An 18,715-nucleotide genomic window follows, 5' to 3' on the forward strand; every position below is an offset into this window, starting at 1 on the left:
TCTCACTCTGGCAACGTTGTACTTTCCCTCTGGTTGGTATGTGCTCCAGGGTCATGTGTAGCCTAAACAGTCTGCTCAGACTCAATGAAGACTTGTGGTGTGATGTGGCGCTCCCAGAGAACTGGACTTATCCGTCGGAGAATTTAAAGGACTTTGTGTGTGTGTGTGTGTGTGTGTGTGTGTGTGTGTGTGTGTGTGATTGTGTGTGTGTTGGATATTTTAAGATAATCCTCATCTCTCAAGAAGTGCTCTCTACTGCAGTGGCTCTTCAATGACATTGCAATAAACTTTTAGCGCAGCCTTTTGCACGTGCATGAGAAGGAATCATGGCTGAATTAAAATTTGAATTTGAAGATCACTGGATAACCGACTTAGCCAACACTTGAGTGTGTGGTCTTTGAAAGGCACTTAAACCTTGAAAGCTGATGAAACTAGTGAGCTAGAAATATTCAGACGGCCTATAAACCAGGTTTTCTTCATGCGTTGCCATTCTATTGACACATGCTGTAAATAAACTATTGAAACAACAATCATGATACTCAGAAGCACTTTGCCAAGAAATCATGAATAGAAATAGCCTTTGGCGACCCAGTAAAAATGAAACCATGACCCAGTTATGGTCCCTTGGTTTGTGAACTCTTCTGTAGACATGAACTGCTGGTCAGATATTTCTTTGCTCAAGAATCTTCCTTCCTTGTCGTCCTTCAGCTGAGAGCTCATGCGGTGGACCTGAACGGCAACCAAGTAGAAAATCCCATCGACATTGTGATCAATGTGATCGACATGAATGACAACAGGCCCGAATTCAACCACCCCATCTGGAACGGTACAGTTCCAGAGGGCTCCAAGCCAGGTAACGTTAACAGTATATATGCAGTATAAAGAGCCGAGCGTATTGTTGCACTGTGTTTATACTGTTTTTCTGTGTCATTCTCTCCAAAAGGCACATTTGTCATGACGGTAACAGCAGTCGACAAAGATGATCCCAGAACTGCTAATGGGATGATCCGCTACAAGATCTTGTCTCAGAACCCTGAGAGTCCCACCTCCAACATGTTCACCATCAATAATAAAACTGGAGGCATCATTACTGTGGCAGCAGGCTTGGACAGAGAGGTGAGTAGCTTTTGTTTTTCTTCCCTTACATTTATTTTCATTTTTGTGTTTTGTGTTTTTTGCCTTCGACTGATGAAAGAACTTTTAATTTTAACGACCAAATTAGACAATACTGAGAGAGCACAAATCCCCTGCAAAATCAATAATTTCCTTTTAGTCTTTAAAATAAAGTAGCGCTGAACATTTTTGATGAAACACAGACATTACATTGCATAAGCCGCTCTCACACCAACACAAAATACTGGGAAACAAAGTCCACACTGCAATCTTCCACCTTAGGGGGTAATATCAAGAGTATGGGAAGGTGTCTGTGTGTGTTGGAATTGCGGCATGTCGGGAAAGGGGTGTGATTGTGCCATGCCGTGCCACCGTGTGGGCGCACATAGTTGTTGCAAGATCCTTCCTTTGCTGGGTTCTATGTAAAAGGCTAAATGTCGGATCATTTTGCATGAACTGGGGAATCTGCGCAAGAGAAGCTATTGTATTACTCAACTGTCATGCTGTATCACTGTTGGCCAGTGAAATGAGACATTGACTCAGTCAGCACTCCACCAACATACTGTTGCCTCCACAGGATCCAAGTGATATTACAAAACAAATGGATGGTGCTTATAATGTGTTGGGGTTATTTCCAAAACCTCTAGCCATTCTTTGTTTCATTATAATTTTACATTGTTTGTTGATATGGCAACACAACAGTTTTTATATAGTTGAGCCGTGTGTTTGTTAAATATGACGGCAATCACAACTTGGGCATGTTTGTTCATAGAGCCAACGAGCCAAAGTACGTTTGCTGATTACCACTTAAATTACAAGTCGAGCTGGCCTTGGCTTTTTCCACACACATTTATTCTGACAAGAATGTTGCTCGCATCGCCGATCATTTTAATAATCTCCTCCCCTCACATTCTCTGTCCTCATTTCCAAAGCACAGATCTTTTACTTATGCTGTAAACAACCACCTTTTCCCCTAATTGGCTCACATAGCTGTGGGAGGGAATAAATAAAATGAAATACAAAGCACACGCCAGTTGATGTAATCCTAGTGAGGGCAATCTGGCTTGCTTGCTGCTCAATCACTTCCGCCTTGGGGCCGCCGTTTTATGTGCGACAGTCGCCACCGTGAAAGTAATTTGCCCTATTCTCATTACCGAGTGACTAGTCCATCACCTGAGTAACTGTTAATGTGGAAGTAGTCATTTGTCAGCTTTGTGCTGGTGTACAGTAAAGTGTGGCAGTGGTGCAACTTCCTCCTTCCCTCCCTCCCTGGGGAACAAATCAATATTAGGCATCGGAATAAGAAAGCCATTTAAACTTTGTTTCAATTTAGTTGTGCACATTTTTTATTATTCTATGCCGCTTCATCAGCCTGCTCGGGGAACCAGTAAAAATCCTCCACAATCTATTTGATTGTGATTGACTGTTAATACGTTACAGAGGGACCGCCAAATTCAAACAGAATCTGTTCTGTGACACTGGTTGAATTCCAAGTTGTTGTAACGTTAATTTTTTTCCCTCCCCATAGAAAATAGAGTAAATTTATTGAATCTAAACTTTGGGCACCATCCATCCATTTTCTACACCGCTTATCCTCACTCGTGTCGCAGGCGTGCTGGAGCCTATCCCAGCTACCTTTTGGGCGAGAGGTGGGGTACACCCTGAACTGGTCGCCAGACAGTCGCAGGGCACATTTCAACAAACAATCATTCACACCTAGAGTAAATTTAGAGTCTTCAATTAACCTGCCATGCATGTTTTTGGGATGTGGGGGGAAACCAGAGTAACTGGAGAAAATCCACACAGACACAGGGAGAACATGCAAACTCCTCACAGACGAGGCCAGATTTGAACCCGGGTCCTCAGAACTGTGAGGCTGATGTGCTAACGGAATCTCTGTCGGAATAACTTCGAAAACGGTATGAACACCAAATTTTGTTTGACTTCTGAGGCAGGACCCTATAGTTGAACTGCAAATTGTACTACTTTTGGTGCATTGGACTGTGCATTACAATTTTGGAGACTGTAGTTGTTTGGTGGCAACTGAAAATATCTATAGCCACACAATTGCAATATTATTCTCAAACCATTCACCTTTTCCCACCACAGAAAGTGCCTCAGTACACGCTGATCATCCAGGCCACTGACACCGAGGGCAACCCGATGTACGGCCTGTCCAACACGGCCACCGCCGTCATTAGAGTCACTGACATCAATGACAACCCGCCAGAGTTCACAGCTGAGACGGTAAGCAATCAACACCTAGCCGAGACCCAGACACGGTGACGGCCTTCCGGTTCAGCGTGAATATGTATGCGTGCCGGCAGCAGCGCCGCTCTCTTATTTAGTTCAAGTTCAGCTACACAAGCAGTCAGCCAAGCACACACACACACACACACACACACACACACACACACATAGGGGATGTCAGCCAGAGCGCAAAAAGCACTTAGTGAGACGTAATGTTACTGTTGTGTTGTTGGATGTAGACAGGGGACGAGATGACCATGACGACGTGATAAGATACCTTCCGTGTCGGTTTACCCAATATTGGTCCCAGCATCACTAACAGTATGCCTGTTCCTCTACATCTCATGCTTAATTCATGCAGTTTTTCGGCAAGGTGCACGAAAACCGTGTGAACGTGATCGTGGCCAACCTGACGGTGACTGACAACGACCAACCCAACACTCAGGCCTGGAATGCAGTCTACAAAATCACTGGGGGTGACCCCACCGGCAGGTTCTCTGTGCCCACTGATCCCACCAATAACGAGGGGCTGGTAACGGTTGTCAAGGTAAGGTCACCTTTTCAAACCTCACCCATTGTATTCCATAGAGACTCCCTTTATAAGTTCAATGTTTCAAGGTGGCTGACACATCTTTACGTTTTAGTCAAGTCAAGCACACTATTAGAAAATTGCACAGAAAGAATAGGAGTAAATCAAATGTTCACAGCTACGGGAGATTTACAAAACAGATTAAGTCTTTTTAATATACCGGTAGTTCTGTCCTGCTGTCCGTGGCCCAACAGTTGAGAATCCTTGCTGTAGATGGATCCAGGAATGTCTTATTATTATGTACTGTAGCTCTCAAGGCATGAATGCAGCTATCAACAATACAAGCATTCAGTGGCATTTAGGAGCAACTCTAACAGATAATAGTTGTTTATCAGCCAGATTAATTTGTGTCTTGTCTTCTCATTTGTATTTCAAACAGAAGAAGGTAATTAATAATCAGCTGGCGGGCTTGCTCTCTCCATTAATTCACCAAGGCACCGAATAGTTGTCTATTGCGGGCTTTCACAGGAGGAGTTTTAGGGAGGGGGAATGGAAACGCTTTAATTCGCTGCGTTGTTACTCTCATTCCATTTTCAGCTATTTAATGCGAGTTCCTCCTTCCTCCACAATGTATTTCACGTGATGATGTATATGCCTCACTATCTCTGTCCCCTGTGTTTTTCCAGCCCATTGACTATGAAATGAGCAGGGCGTACGTGCTGACAGTGGAAGCGAGGAACGAGGTGCCACTCGCCAGAGGCATCCACTCTCCCCGTCAGTCCACCGCGACCGTCTCCATACGAGTGATGGACGTCAACGAGAGCCCCTACTTCGATCCCAACCCCAAGCTCATTAAACTGGAAGAGGGAATGTTGCCCGAGTCCATGCTGACCACCTTCACGGCGCAGGACCCTGATCGTTACATGCAGCAAAGTATCCGGTAGGAGGCTTAAACTGGCAAACATGTATCGTCCTCATTATGTTTAAATCACACCCGAGTAATCAGCAACGGCAACAGTGATGACATTAATGGCTCCCATCAGTGAATATTCATGACTCCGCATGCGAAATTCATAGTATATGATGAGTTAGCTTGACTGCGTCTTCAATCATCAGTCCTAATTTCAGATCACTTGTTTAAGCACCTTTGTATCTGGAGCTGCTTGGTTGCCTCCCACAGATTTTACTGTTTGTGAAACAAGACTGTGCCTGTTAAACTTTGATCGAAGTTCAGTGAGGTGATTATGAATGTCTGTCTTTGTCTGTCATCAGCTACACTAAACTGTTGGATCCGGCCAAGTGGCTGAGAATTGATCCCAACAATGGTAGAATCACAACAATCGCCGTTTTGGACAGAGAATCACCATTTGTAAAGAACAGCTTGTACAATGCCACATTCCTGGCCACTGACAACGGTACGTAACCATGCAAATGTGTATTGTTAAGCGCCTTCAAATGCACTGCTCTCATGGTTTAGCTGCTTCTGTCGGGATGCTTGAAAATTACTATTGTCAAAAGGAGCTAATGCCCTTTAGAAGGATACATATCTAATTTGGCCACTTGTGTGACGACAACAGACATCCACCATGACTGAAGCCATGGCAGCCACTGACCACCATTCACCTTAATGCTGATGTGCTAACAATCTCAGAAGCATACAGCTGCATGGATAAATTCGCCTTTTCCCTGAAGAGCATTTACCTCTGTTCAGGTTTACCCTGTTCTGCAGAGCATAGCGTAGTCCAATAGGCTTAAAACTTTGCCAGTAAAGAGGTTTTCTCAGTATTAATGGGTCAGGACTGGATGACTAGCTCCTTTGAGCGTGGCCTGAATGGTAAAGAAGCCTCTTAGCACAGTGAATACATAGAGGAGCCTGAGAGGAGCGACAGTGGCCTCTGTTTGGCTGCTTTAGTATTCCCAGCCTATGTCCTTGGTCAGGAAGACGTTCCTCTCTCTCTCACACACACACACGAGTATCCAAATGTTCTAATACGGCACTTTCTGTCTACTCCCTCACTTGAGAATAGTTTCTTAGATCAGTATGCAGTTTGGATGGGCCCAATCCCACTGGAGTGCATAGCTGGCTGGAAACACAACACTCACCACTTTTTCTCCTCTTCTTCCACCGCATGATGATTCTGCAATCAACTTTCAAGATTTCCTTAAATAATAAGTATGCATGTGTGTTTCATGGCGAATGCAGGCAGCCCTTCAGCAAGTGGCACGGGCACTCTGCAGATCTATCTGCTGGACATCAACGACAACGCCCCGAGGGTTTTCCCCAAGGAAGTAGAAATATGTGAGAAACCCGAGCCCAACGCCATCAACATCACAGCGATCGATGGCGACTTGATGCCCAATGCTGGGCCCTTTGCCTTCGAGTTGCCTAACATGCCCGTCGATGTCGAGAGGAACTGGACCATCACCAGAATCAGTGGTAAGAATGACTATTGATGCTTTAAAATAATAATAATAAAAAAAAAAACAATCAGATACACGGGGTCCTCAACTTCCAAGAGTTCAGTTCCTACAGTAGCGACATAACCCATATTTATATGCAGTCTGTCGCTAACCTACAACCTTCCCATTTTCTTGCTGCCCTCAGTCTCTTCTTGAAAAAATGTCTCATGTCAGCATCATGTCTCGTATTGAATATTTAAAGTTGCAAACCTGACTGCGCCAGAGGCAATTAGTGCTGCTAATATTAGTAATATTAACAATTTGGGATGGGAACATGGCCCTAATTAATTGAAGTTTTGTATACATTCTGCTATAAAAAAACACTCGACCTATGCTAGCTGTAGAGACCTCTGTGTTAAAATACAATACTGGTATATCTTTTTTTGGATAATACTATTTGGATAATCGCAGTGAGTTTTAAGCTTAAGCAGCATTATCCAATGTCATTCAGTAGATTTGTGAGCCTCAAATCCCAAAACCTTGTTTTGGATTTTATATGGTAATGCAAGTTGAAATTTATGGTACATACCATATTCATATGTACAGCTGGATGGGTTGGCTAATATTTTAACATATCAGATTATGCAAATTCAAAGTGCCAGTTAAAAGGAATATTATGGATACATTCTGTGACATGACAACAAACTATGCGGATTAGGCTGAACATAAATATAGACACAGATAATTTAGTCGCTAATTGTGCACATGTAACATTAAGTCACCTTTAATACTGCACAAGGAACTAGTATACAGCATGCAGTAAGACTCTACCCTTTAATTCATCAGAGTGTTAATGTGTTCTTCAGTTGGTGCTGCTGTTTTGTTTCAGCAACAGAGTTAAATTGTACAGTGATTACAGTTAGTACCCATTTTTTTAGACATGTATTTTAGGGAGGTGTTAATACTAACCAATGGATTGGGGCCCGGCGGCTACTAGAGGGCGGCCACTATTTGAGGAAATATGGTATTTGTCGTCGCCACTTTTAAGTACTTCTGGCTCGTTTTTGTTTCTCTACAGGCGACTACGCTCAGTTGCGGCTCAAGATCGGTTTCCTCGAGAGCGGCATTTACGACCTGCCCATCATCATCACGGACTCTGGAAACCTGCCCCTGATCAACACCTCCCACCTGAGGGTCAAAGTGTGCCAGTGCGACATCAACGGCGACTGCACGGACCAGCAGCACATCATGGCCGCCGGCCTGGGCACGGGCGCCATCATCTCCATCCTGCTGTGCATCATCATCCTCCTCAGTGAGTGTCACCTAAACGCTGCCATCGCAGATTAGCAAAACAGCCTAACATGATCCCAATGATGATTAGATTAGCACAGGATTATCAAACAAATATATAGTCTACATCCGGCCTGAAAAGCTAAGACACAGGATCCGATTACACGTGAATGAAAATATGACTCTGTTTTGTAATACGACACCACGTGTTTGTGCGCGTCGCAGTTCTGGTGCTACTTTTTGTGGTTTGGATGAAGCGCCGTGATAAAGAACGGCAGGCTAAGCAGCTCCTCATCGATCCCGAGGATGACGTGCGAGACAACATTCTCAAGTATGATGAGGAAGGCGGCGGAGAAGAGGATCAGGTAGGAATGATGTCTCATACACACAGACACACACGCACAGAGTAAAATCTCTAATAACACTGTGGATTAGGTAAAATGCCCTGAAATTACTTGTTTTTGCCAAGCAATCAGTCATTGCAATGGAAAATTCTCATTCCAAATGATGACTAAGGCTGTTTCGTGGTCCTTGAAAATGTCTCCATGCCAAGGTCTGGAACATAATGTATACAGTGATTATAATAAAGAAACAAAGAAAAATGTGAGCATTGAGAGCCCTAATATTTGCACAATTATACATTTTTGATAGACACTGAACTAATATTAACAAGTGAACAGCATTTACTCATTTCCTTTGCTGTTTTCTAGTTGTAAAGTACATTTGTTTGTAAAACTTTCTTTACTGGACTTCTCACCGCTTTCCTGCCTCGCACACACCCACTCATAAAGCTGCTCTGAATATATTTGATTTTTGTAGACATGCCACATGGAAGGTTTTTCATTGCATGTTATCTTTCTTGTCTCTATCGTACAGACCAGAAAAGCAGCACAAGTTAAAAATAAAGATTATGGACTATGAATGCCCCCCAGAATTTGCACTGGTTAAGTCTGGGTCTGTGTAGAACCCACCTATTGAGGATCCTTGGCATAGGTTAAAGCATTTAGCAGCGAAACACCAGTGCAGATGTACTTACAACTCCTCTGTCTGTCACTAAATGGGGAGTTTGACAATTTAACTGTGAAGGTTCTGCATAAGGGCAGAACAGCGGAATCAATAATACAAACGGAGCTGTGGTCCAGTTGGTTCTGGAAATATTGGATGCATGTTCTCCAGTGCAACTTCTTTTCACTTTACATCCCAAACAATCGCAGCCCCTATCCTGAACAAACGCCAGAGGCAAAAATAAAGTCGCATCTCTGTATCTCGCTGTGCTGATCAGGCATACAGCGACACAAATTCAATTGTCCTAATAACCCCTTGTTACCACGACGGAATCAGTTCATTTGGGGGGGGGCGTTATGCCACATAGGCTATTCTCTCGCTGGCTCAAGTGCGGTAGTGGCTCGCATATTACACAAATAAGCGGGAGACCCCGCTCTGACCCGACACAGCAGCAAATTAGCCTCGGAGACTTGTAATTGGTGCGCTGATGTCATTTAGAGACAGGAATCTGCTGTGCGCCAATAATGAAGCTCTGTGTAAGGTAACAATATGCCTGCAAGACCATCAAAACGTCTGCATGCAGAGAGAGAGAGGAAGAGGAGAGCTCCCGCCGGTGTATTTATGTCCACACATAAAGCACAAACGTTGTAGAGCAGGATGTGTTGAAAAGGAAAGTAACGCTGCTCAAAAGCAAATTCAGTACAAGCTGCCATTTACTGAAAGGCAAAAAGCTTCCATTCTAAATGGCACAAAGGACAGCAGGTTAAAACGGCCTTGGCTGCGGTGTCCAGGGAGTCAGTATTGGCAAAAAAAAAAAAAATGGACCTGACTTTCCCGGCGCTGTGGTCTGTATAATACCCACCTCTGTTCTCCCTATCTCCCACCAGGGAGGAAATTGAAGTGTCAGTCCATTTGGTGCTCTCACAGTGTATGATTTTAGCTGCTGCTGCCCTGTGAAGCAGTCACTATCACAGGCAGACAGATGATCAAGTTGAGCTCAGAGAAAACGTCTGATTATATACCTGCACCGGCATGCTGTGTGGTAAACAAACAGATGAGTCGCCTGCATATTAACTCAAGAGACGGTGTCTCATAACCACGTAGGCATGAAAACATAAGGTAGACGTCGTAGCGTCCGACGTATTAGGATTTTCAAGGGATTTATGGGGTGTGTTAAAAGTGTAATTCGTCCAGTAATGTGGCAATGTTTCAATTCCTGTGACCCCTCTGGTGTGTGATGCTCAAGCAGGAGTCAGCCTGGAACGGACCAAAGACGATGGATGACATTCTTGTGTGATGGCCAGCCAGCGTTCTAATCCAACGCAGCCTCAGGGTTTACTGGCATGAGCGTACACATGAGTAATCCAGTCAGACAGGAGATGATACTGATGTGTGTGGAGTAGAGTCGGTGTACTTTTCATTTATACATCACACTGCAGGAAAGAAGCTGTACGTACACGTGTCGTAACTGAGAAAAGACACCTGAATTGAAAGGGGATATTAAGAGATGGCCGGATTAGGGACCATCCATCACGCATGCTTATTAGGCACGCCATATCTTCTGTTGCGATGATACCATCCGGCCATTCACTCCCTCTCTCGGCCAACGACTTAGCGTTGCCTTGGTAATGTTAATAGGATTAGCCCTGGTTTATGCATAGCCACCATGCCGCGTCTCGCCATTGATTAGCGGCTGCGCTTCCTGTGGCTGTGGCACATTCGTATGACGTGTCTCCTGTTTCCACGGCTTTCCAATAACAGTGTCAGAACTCTCTATTACACTGACTGCGCAATCAGCACTCTCAGGTCGGTGGTCTTATCACACACCTCATTGACGTCTCCCTCCTCCCTCCCCATCTGTCTCTGTTGTGTAGGATTACGATCTGAGTCAGCTCCAGCAGCCGGACACGTTGGAACCGGAGGCCATCAAACCCGTAGGGATTCGACGTCTCGATGAGAGACCCCTCCACCCCGAACCACAGTACCCCATGAGGTCTGCCGCCCCCCACCCTGGAGACATTGGTGACTTCATCAATGAGGTAAAAAATTAAAACACTGACTGTGAAATTTGCCGTTTTCGCTATAAAAGGCAAACGCATGGAATTGGGGGGTGTTGTCAACGTCGACGCAGAGGCCTACCAAGCATTTACCTTATCAAGAGTCCTGTTATATATCTGTTTTTAATTTAGGATTTATTTTCTAAAATTGGTTATTAACAATGTATTTATTATTTATTTGATATTCACTTAGCTCATTAAATAATTGGTTTATTTTATTTTAGTTTATATATATTATACATTTCATCTTGCTTTTATTTTATTGTTTAATTAAAATTTTATTTAAAAAATGAGAGAATTATATTTATCATTACATATTTTACGTTTGAACAAATGATCCGGTCCATCTATCTTTAAAAAAAAAAATAAAATCAAAATCAGGTTCTCCCACCCCAAAGCTCATGTTTCAAGTAATGTATGTATTCTGCTTTCGCTGGGTTCTGCACAGGTGGATAAATGCTGCATCTACTTGTGTACAAAAAATAAAATAAAAAATAAATCAACAAACCACACAGAGTTATTGAAAAGTAATGTTGTTTTGCCACAGCAGCAAATCCAATCCCAGGGTGCACAATGAAATGAATGAAAGGCTGATTTTTTTTTTTTTTTTTTTTTTTTTTTTTATGGAAGTTTCTGATAATAAACAATTTGGTTTAGAGAACTCTGGATGATGCCGACTCGAGAGAAAATTGACCTCCAACAGAATCAATTGATATTATTCCGATTGTTCTCCCAGAAGAAAGAAGAAGCAAGTTTAGGAGTCTTGCACACGTCTACTCAGACATGTATAAAGGAAGAAGAGTACATGATGCTAACACAGTTAGATATGATTTTTTTTTTTCCCCCTTACAGAAGTAGAGGTGTCGGAAGAGAAGGAGAATAAAATACAAGTTGGGAGTGCCTGAGGCCGTCATTGACTCCAGCTTGAAGGGAGAATGTCAAATGAAAAGAGCAGTCATGTATTTTTTACCAACACCAAAAGACGTGACTTTCTCAGCATTATAATCAGAGTTCTCGCCTGCTTTTTGGATGGCAACCATGTTTTTAGATAAGCACTCTGCCGTCTGGCTATCCATCACTCGCATCCCCTCACCTCTCCTCCAGTCTTTTACACCCGTGTCGCGTTGCCAATACACCTCGTAACCGAGGAAAGCGATATGTTGCGATAGACCACAATTGCCGCCATTGTTCATTTTGTCGGATCCTCAGAAGACCTCGTAGTCACAGCAAGTGGCGACCCAGAAAAGCTCTGTGCCAGAGAATGTTGGCTTTTTTTGTCCTAGATTCCACTGTCACTAAAACTCAAAAACAAAAACCTCACACAGTGCAGACATTGAAAGCAGCTGACAACCACAACCAGGCCCCCAATAATTCAGAATCCCAACCATTAATCAGAATGAATGCCTATGACGTGGCCATGACCGTGGACACGCTACAGATTAGTGGCTCTCGATAGACGACCCTTTTTCTTGACCCCTCTTATTTCGGAGGGAATGAGGCAGCAGACAAAAATCTCTAGGTCCCAATCATCCAGAATCCTAACCATAAATTTGAATCACCCCCTACTCAAGCATGACTAGAACCTAGTAAGCACAGTGAAAACGGATTCTTAATTCTCCAGTAGGATAGATAAGTCTTCATCTTGAGCCCTCTAACAGTGGTTTATGACCTCTGTGGAGGAACTAAAGGCAGAAAACAGTGCAGAATCCCCAACTTAACTTCAATGACTTCTCGAACATGACGAGAACTGAATCTCCCTCCTCATAAGAAGAGGGAGAACCACTGATTCTCAGTTCCAGGATAGATGTGTCTTCATCTTGAACCCCCTTACTGTGGTTTGTTTGTTGGGTTTATATGTTTTATTAAAGTCATTAGCTGTCACTGTGGCAGGTTCAGAAAGTGGCCGTAAAGGAGGCAGAGCTGAAAGAGCTGGTCTATGAGTGAGGCCAACAAGTGGATGACTGTGCCAGAATGAAATTGCATTGCTTGATTGTCTAACCTTATAAAGCTGCCCGTAGCGTTTTGGCTGCAGATGGGCTGGTGGGATATAACCAGCAGAGCAATTATGCTTGTAATTGTAATGAACGATCCATGTGTAATATTCCCCTCCAGATGATCAGGCCCGCAGCAAACACTTGACAATGGCTAACAAGTGGGAAGTAATTGCTTATTGTGTAGACACTTTCAATCAATCTGTCTCTTTTTGGAAAAAGCAGTGAGAATGCTTTCCCAGTCACGTGAGGGCTGCCTTGTCTGGAGCCATTTGCTGCAACTCTTTAATCCATTCATCATTTGGGAGGTGGCAACGACTGGGCTCATATCCGAAGTGGTCAGTGGCCAAAGCGCATGTCGGAGCCTACATTACCGATCCATCAAGTCTTTGGAGTACCCTCGGGGAGGAGAGTCTTGAAAATCAATCGGCAGGAGCTCTCAAGGCGCGATGAAGATTTCTGGGAATGTCGAGGACCATCGTTCAAAGCGGACCGCAAGATAAAGGCACACGTGCGTGACAAACACATTCTCCCTTTTGCCTAAGCCACAGATGTGCTCAGTGCTCTCTGCAAGTATTTATTCATGAGCCCCAGATTGCTATCTAGATTAAAGATGACAAGGTATTGCTGCCACGCGCTCTCAAATCTCCGTAAGAGCAAGAGGGTGCAGCCAGGCTCTGCGCTCACTTTGGGATGAGGACATTCCTGGTCTCGCAAGGCCTAAGAATTTACTTGAGCGTGACCAGAACTTCACCCTAACCTGATCTCCCTCTTAACAAGTTGAAAGGAACCAACACACAGTCATCCAAAATCCCAATTATAAATCTGAATAAACTCTTACGACTACTTAAGCGTGACTTGAACCCCAACTATGTCTTGCTTCTTGGATTCTCATCTCAACCCTTCTAACTGTGGTTTTTCTGTGCAGTGACTGAAGGCAGCAGACAAAACCGACCACACAATACTCCAAAATCACAACCGTAACAAAATTAAGTCCTATGACTACTTCAGCTGAACTAAAACCTTATGCCCCCCAACACAGTAAGCAGAGGAAGAACCTCTAATTGTTGATTCTAGGCTCAACGAGCCTGAATCTTGACCCCTTAACAGTTGCTTATTTTGTACAGGGAATGACGGCAGCAGACAATAACCCCAAGTGCCCAGTAATACAGAATCACAACAATAATGTAGACTAAACTAGTATGAATACTCAAGCGCGACTAGAACCTAACAAATAGAGGAAGAACCACTGATTCTTGGTTGTATGATAGCTTTATTACTTCTACGCAAGGACTCAAAGGCAGCAGACAACAACCCCAAACACCCAATAATCTAGAATGCCAACCATAAATTTTACTTAATTTATATGAATACCTGAGTGTGACTGGAACATGATCTGCTTCCTCACAGGTGGAAGATAAACTGCTAAATCTTGTCTCTTGGATAAATGAGTCTTTATGTTGACCCCCCTAGCAGTGGTTTATTACCTCTGTGCAGGGACTGACGTCGGTAGACCCAATAATGCAGAATCACCACTATAACGCAGAATTACCTCGTATGACTACTGGACTGTGACAAGAACCTAACAGGCAAAAGGAGAACAGATGATTCTTGGTTCTATAATAGCTGCGTTTTCATTATCAATCTGAACATCTGATTATTACCTCTGTACAGGGACTGAAGGCACCAGACAACCAGCCAAGCGCGCGATAAAATTTTTTTTTTTTTTTTAAATCCCAACCATAACACAAAATTAACTGCTATGACCGCTTGAGTCTGACTAGAAATGATGTGTTTTGTGCATGTAGTGACCTGCTGGCTTTATTGGAACTGGTCTTAACCGTGGTTTCGTTAACCTTCCTACAGGGACTGAAGGCAACAACAGCAACTAAAAACAAGTAGAATCACCACAATAAATCTGACTTAATTCATATGAATACAGCGGACCCCTGCTAATGGCAAACGATGAGTGAGGCCGATCGCGAATAGCGAAAATCTGCAACGAAATGACGTTCCCTTATAATTGTCATGAAAAAACAAACAAAACAAAAACGCAAATAAGCGGGGATTTCCGTGATTAACAGGAGATTGGTTCCAAGAAAAAAATGTGTCATTTGGTGAATTTGTGAATGCCGAACCGTGGCTATGCCAGTTTCACTTTACAGTGTTACTCCGCTTTATCGCAGCTCTTAATTCATATGTTCCACATATCGCAGATATTTTTTATTAAATGTATCTAGCTGTCTATCACAGGAATCTTGATGGTGACAGGTTTTGCTGGGTTTTGACAGCATACAGTGCTACCTTGACATGTGGCTTTACTTTGTTCCATGACCAAGTTGTGATTGAGACATGCTGGGTGGACCAAAAAAGAACATTGACCAGGAAATGATGGATCGTAACTTGAAAAACTTGCAAGTTGGGGCACTCAGAAGTCATGGTACCACAGTACTTGCATTAAATGTGACGAAATATATTTTTGCTAAACTATATTTAAGTTCTCTATGAAGGCCCTCTCAGTTAACATGGATATCAGAATCAGGGGGACGTTGTGTTAAACATAAATGAAAACAGAATACAATGATTTGCAAATCATGTTCAACCTATATTTAATTGAATACACTACAAAGAAGACATTTAATGTTTAAACTGATAAACTTTATTGTTTTTAGCAAATAATAATTAAATTGGAATTTTATGGCTCCAACATGTTCCAAAAAAGCTAGGACAGGTAGCAAAAAAGACTGAGAAAGTTGAGGAATGCTCATCAAACAGGAGGAGTGTCCCTGAATTGCTCAGTCACTCACAAGCAAAGCTGGGGCGAGGTTCACCTCTTTGTGAACAAGTGCGTGAGAAAACAGTCGACCAGTTTAATTAAGGACAACGTTCCTCAACATACAATTGCAAGGAATTTAGGGATTTCATCATCTACGGTCCATAATATCATTAAAAGGTTCAGAGAATCTGGAGAAATCACTGCATGTAAGCGGCAAGGCTGAAAACCAACACACCATGCCCGTGACCCGCGATCCCTCAGGTGGCACTGCATCAAACACCGACATCAATGAGTAAAGGATATCACCACATGGGCTCATTAACACTTCAGAAAACACAGTTCGGCGGTACATCCGTAAGTGCAACTTAAAACTCTACTATGCAAAGTAAAAAAGCCATTTATCAACAACACCCAGAAACGCCGCTGGCTTCTCTGGGCCCGAGCTCATCGAAGATGGACTGATGCAAAGTGGAAAAGTGTTCTGTGGCGTCCACATTTCAAATTGTTTTGGGAAATTATGGAAGTTGTGTCCTCTGGGCCAAAGAGGAAAATAACCATCCGGACTGTTATGGAGGCTAAGTTCAAAAGCCAGCATCTGTGATGGTATGGGGCTGTGTTAGTGCCAATGGCATGGGTAACTTACACATCTGTGAAGGCACCATTAATGCTGAAAGGTACATAACAGGTTTTGGAGAAACATACGCTGGCATCCAAGCAAGGTCTTTTTCGTGGACGCCCCTGCTTATTTCAGCAAGACAATGCCAAACCACATTCTGCACGTGTTACAATAACGTGGCTTCGTAGTAAAAGAGTGCAGGTACTAGACTGGCCTGTCTAGAGTCCAGACCTGTCTCCCACTGAAAATGTGTGACGCATTATGAAGCGTAAAATACGACAACGGAGACCCCGGACTGTTGAACAGCTGAAGCTGTACATCAAGCAATTCCACCAACAAAGCTTCAACAATTAGTGTCCTCAGTTCCCAAACGTTTATTGAATGTTGTTAAAAGAAAAGGTGATGTAACACAGTGGTAAACATGACTCTGCCCCAGCTTTTTTGGAACGTGTTGCAGCCAAAAAATTCTTAATGTTCATGATTATTTGCTAAAAACAAAAGTTTATCAGTTTGAACATTAAATATCTTGTCTTTGTAGTGTATTCAGTTAAATATAGGTCGAATATGATTTGCAAATCATTGTATTCTGTTTTTATTTATGTTTAACACAACGTCCCAACTTCATTGGAATTGGGGTTGGAGTCAATTCCTCCTTTTATTCCCTTAAATTCCTGTTAATACCCTTGGAACTTTTCCAACTTTGAAAATTCCCGCAATTTTTGCTGGACAGGTCTTAACGGCGCTTTGGTTTCCCTCCCTGTAGGGCCTGAAGGCCGCAGACAACGACCCCACCGCACCCCCCTACGACTCCCTGCTGGTGTTCGACTACGAGGGCAGCGGCTCCACCGCCGGCTCCCTGAGCTCGCTCAACTCGTCCAGCAGCGGGGGCGACCAGGACTACGATTACCTCAACGACTGGGGGCCTCGCTTCAGAAAACTGGCGGACATGTACGGCGGAAGCGATGACTAAGACACGAGGATACAAGAAGAAGAAGAAAACGACGAAATGAAGGAGATTCCTTGTGGATGGACATTAGACATGGAACTGTGAGAGCAGAGAGAAAAAAGGATGCAGAGATTTTTTTTTCACACACACAAAAAACAAAAACAACCCACCAACTTGGCTTATTGTTGTAATCTCCGCGTACATAATGCTTGTCGACGGCACCGGTGGACGCTCACACCATTCAAGACCGTTGTGGGAATTGAATGCGCTCAGTTACACTTGAACTTCACAGTACAGAAGCACTGGGATATAATGTGCCTTTTTGTACATTTCTTTTGGATGGAAATGATTAGTTTTTTGTTCAAGGCTTTAATGGTACTGACTAGTTTTTTGGGGGGTGGGGGGGGGGGGGGGTGATTTCAAAGCAAAGTATGTGACACTCTGGTACGCTTTGGTCACCCTGTTTCTTCTTTTCTCTTTCTTTCCATTTGTTTGTGAAAGCTTATTTAATGAAGGATCATTTGTCAGCCCGGATGGAAAAAATAAGGAAGAGCCAGCACTGTTTAGTGTGCTTGACTTGACTAAAACATGACAGTTATGCAGCTGGTCGCACCTAAAGGGAGTTATGAATCACACTTTTGTAGCAGATTATTTTCTTTTCTTTTTTTTTCCTGGAGTGATGTAGTACAGTATTTGACAAAAAACAAAAAAAAAAAAAAAAAAAAAACTGGTCTGATCAATGTTCACTTCATTTGCCTTAGTCAACATTGGATATTTTGGACTTCACTGTAAAAAGATGTGTGTACATAATGTTTTGTTTTCTTTTTATCTTTTCTTTGGGTGTAGTATATGAACAAGTGCAAAAAGTTCCAAAACCTGTAAATGTTTCATTTGGACATCAAAAATGTTTTTGCATGTTTTTATCTTTTCATGACGACAAAACACGGGAGGAATAAAAGCTATTCCCCAAATTTATTTACAAGATGGAGAAAAAAAACATAAAATCTGGGTGACAGTCTGCGTAGAAGTTGAGAGATTTTGTATAACATAATTTGAAAGAAGAAAAGAAACAATTATAAAACTTGTCGTCTCGTCAGCACAACTGTTGAATTTGTACCAAAAAAAAAAAAAAAAAAGTGTGGGTGAGGGGGTGTGACATGCGAGGCACTGATTATTAAAGCTGAGCTTTAATAGTGGAAAACATTTTGGACTTGAGCTGTGTGAAAAAGCATTTTGTTCTGCTCAACTAATTATCTCTCTTACCCAAACTATCCAAATAAAAGTCCAGTTTTGGAGCTAACAAAATGGGCTGCTGATTCATTTTTATTTAAGTCAAATACCTGAAGGCCAAAGCTTTTTTTTTTTATTTTTTTTTTTTTATATTAATATAAACACACGTGTGTGTACTTGTACTTAGCTACAGAGTGTGAGTGCTTTATCTGCCTCTGCAGGTGGAGATGACTACCAGTAGCCATACTTTATCGCCATTACTGGTTTTATTACGGTAGTTCTTCCTTCACCGTGTTGTTTTGATTTTGTCAAGAAAAAAATGTTCAAGGCCTTTTTTTTTTTTTTTTTTTTTTTACATTTCCGACTGCAGTATTAAAACAAGCACGCTCTGGTGGCTGATGTAGAGTCAAGGTGAAAGCTGTGTGACTGTACACATCTCCCCGTAAAGAACAGTAGGTCGCATTGTACTTGACTTCAAAATGAAGAAAAATAGAGGGGGGTGGGGGGAGGGA

At 42.8% G+C, this 18,715-nt stretch overlaps 1 protein-coding gene across 1 annotated transcript in view; it reads left to right on the plus strand.

The window, feature by feature from the left end:
- Positions 1-18,278, plus strand: part of cdh2 (cadherin 2, type 1, N-cadherin (neuronal)) — a 65,341-nt gene extending 47,063 nt beyond the window's left edge. The window contains exons 6-16 of the mRNA XM_061694643.1: positions 709-853; positions 944-1,116; positions 3,223-3,360; positions 3,725-3,910; positions 4,579-4,832; positions 5,165-5,307; positions 6,096-6,329; positions 7,371-7,604; positions 7,808-7,947; positions 10,462-10,626; positions 16,791-18,278. Coding sequence (XP_061550627.1) covers positions 709-853; positions 944-1,116; positions 3,223-3,360; positions 3,725-3,910; positions 4,579-4,832; positions 5,165-5,307; positions 6,096-6,329; positions 7,371-7,604; positions 7,808-7,947; positions 10,462-10,626; positions 16,791-16,997 — 2,019 coding nt within the window. The 3' untranslated portion in view covers positions 16,998-18,278. The remainder of the gene's footprint in view (positions 1-708; positions 854-943; positions 1,117-3,222; positions 3,361-3,724; positions 3,911-4,578; positions 4,833-5,164; positions 5,308-6,095; positions 6,330-7,370; positions 7,605-7,807; positions 7,948-10,461; positions 10,627-16,790) is intronic.
- Positions 18,279-18,715: the final 437 nt, after the last annotated feature.

Source organism: Phycodurus eques, chromosome 13 (genome assembly GCF_024500275.1).
Source record: "Phycodurus eques isolate BA_2022a chromosome 13, UOR_Pequ_1.1, whole genome shotgun sequence".
In the NCBI taxonomy this organism is placed as follows: Eukaryota; Metazoa; Chordata; class Actinopteri; order Syngnathiformes; family Syngnathidae; genus Phycodurus; species Phycodurus eques.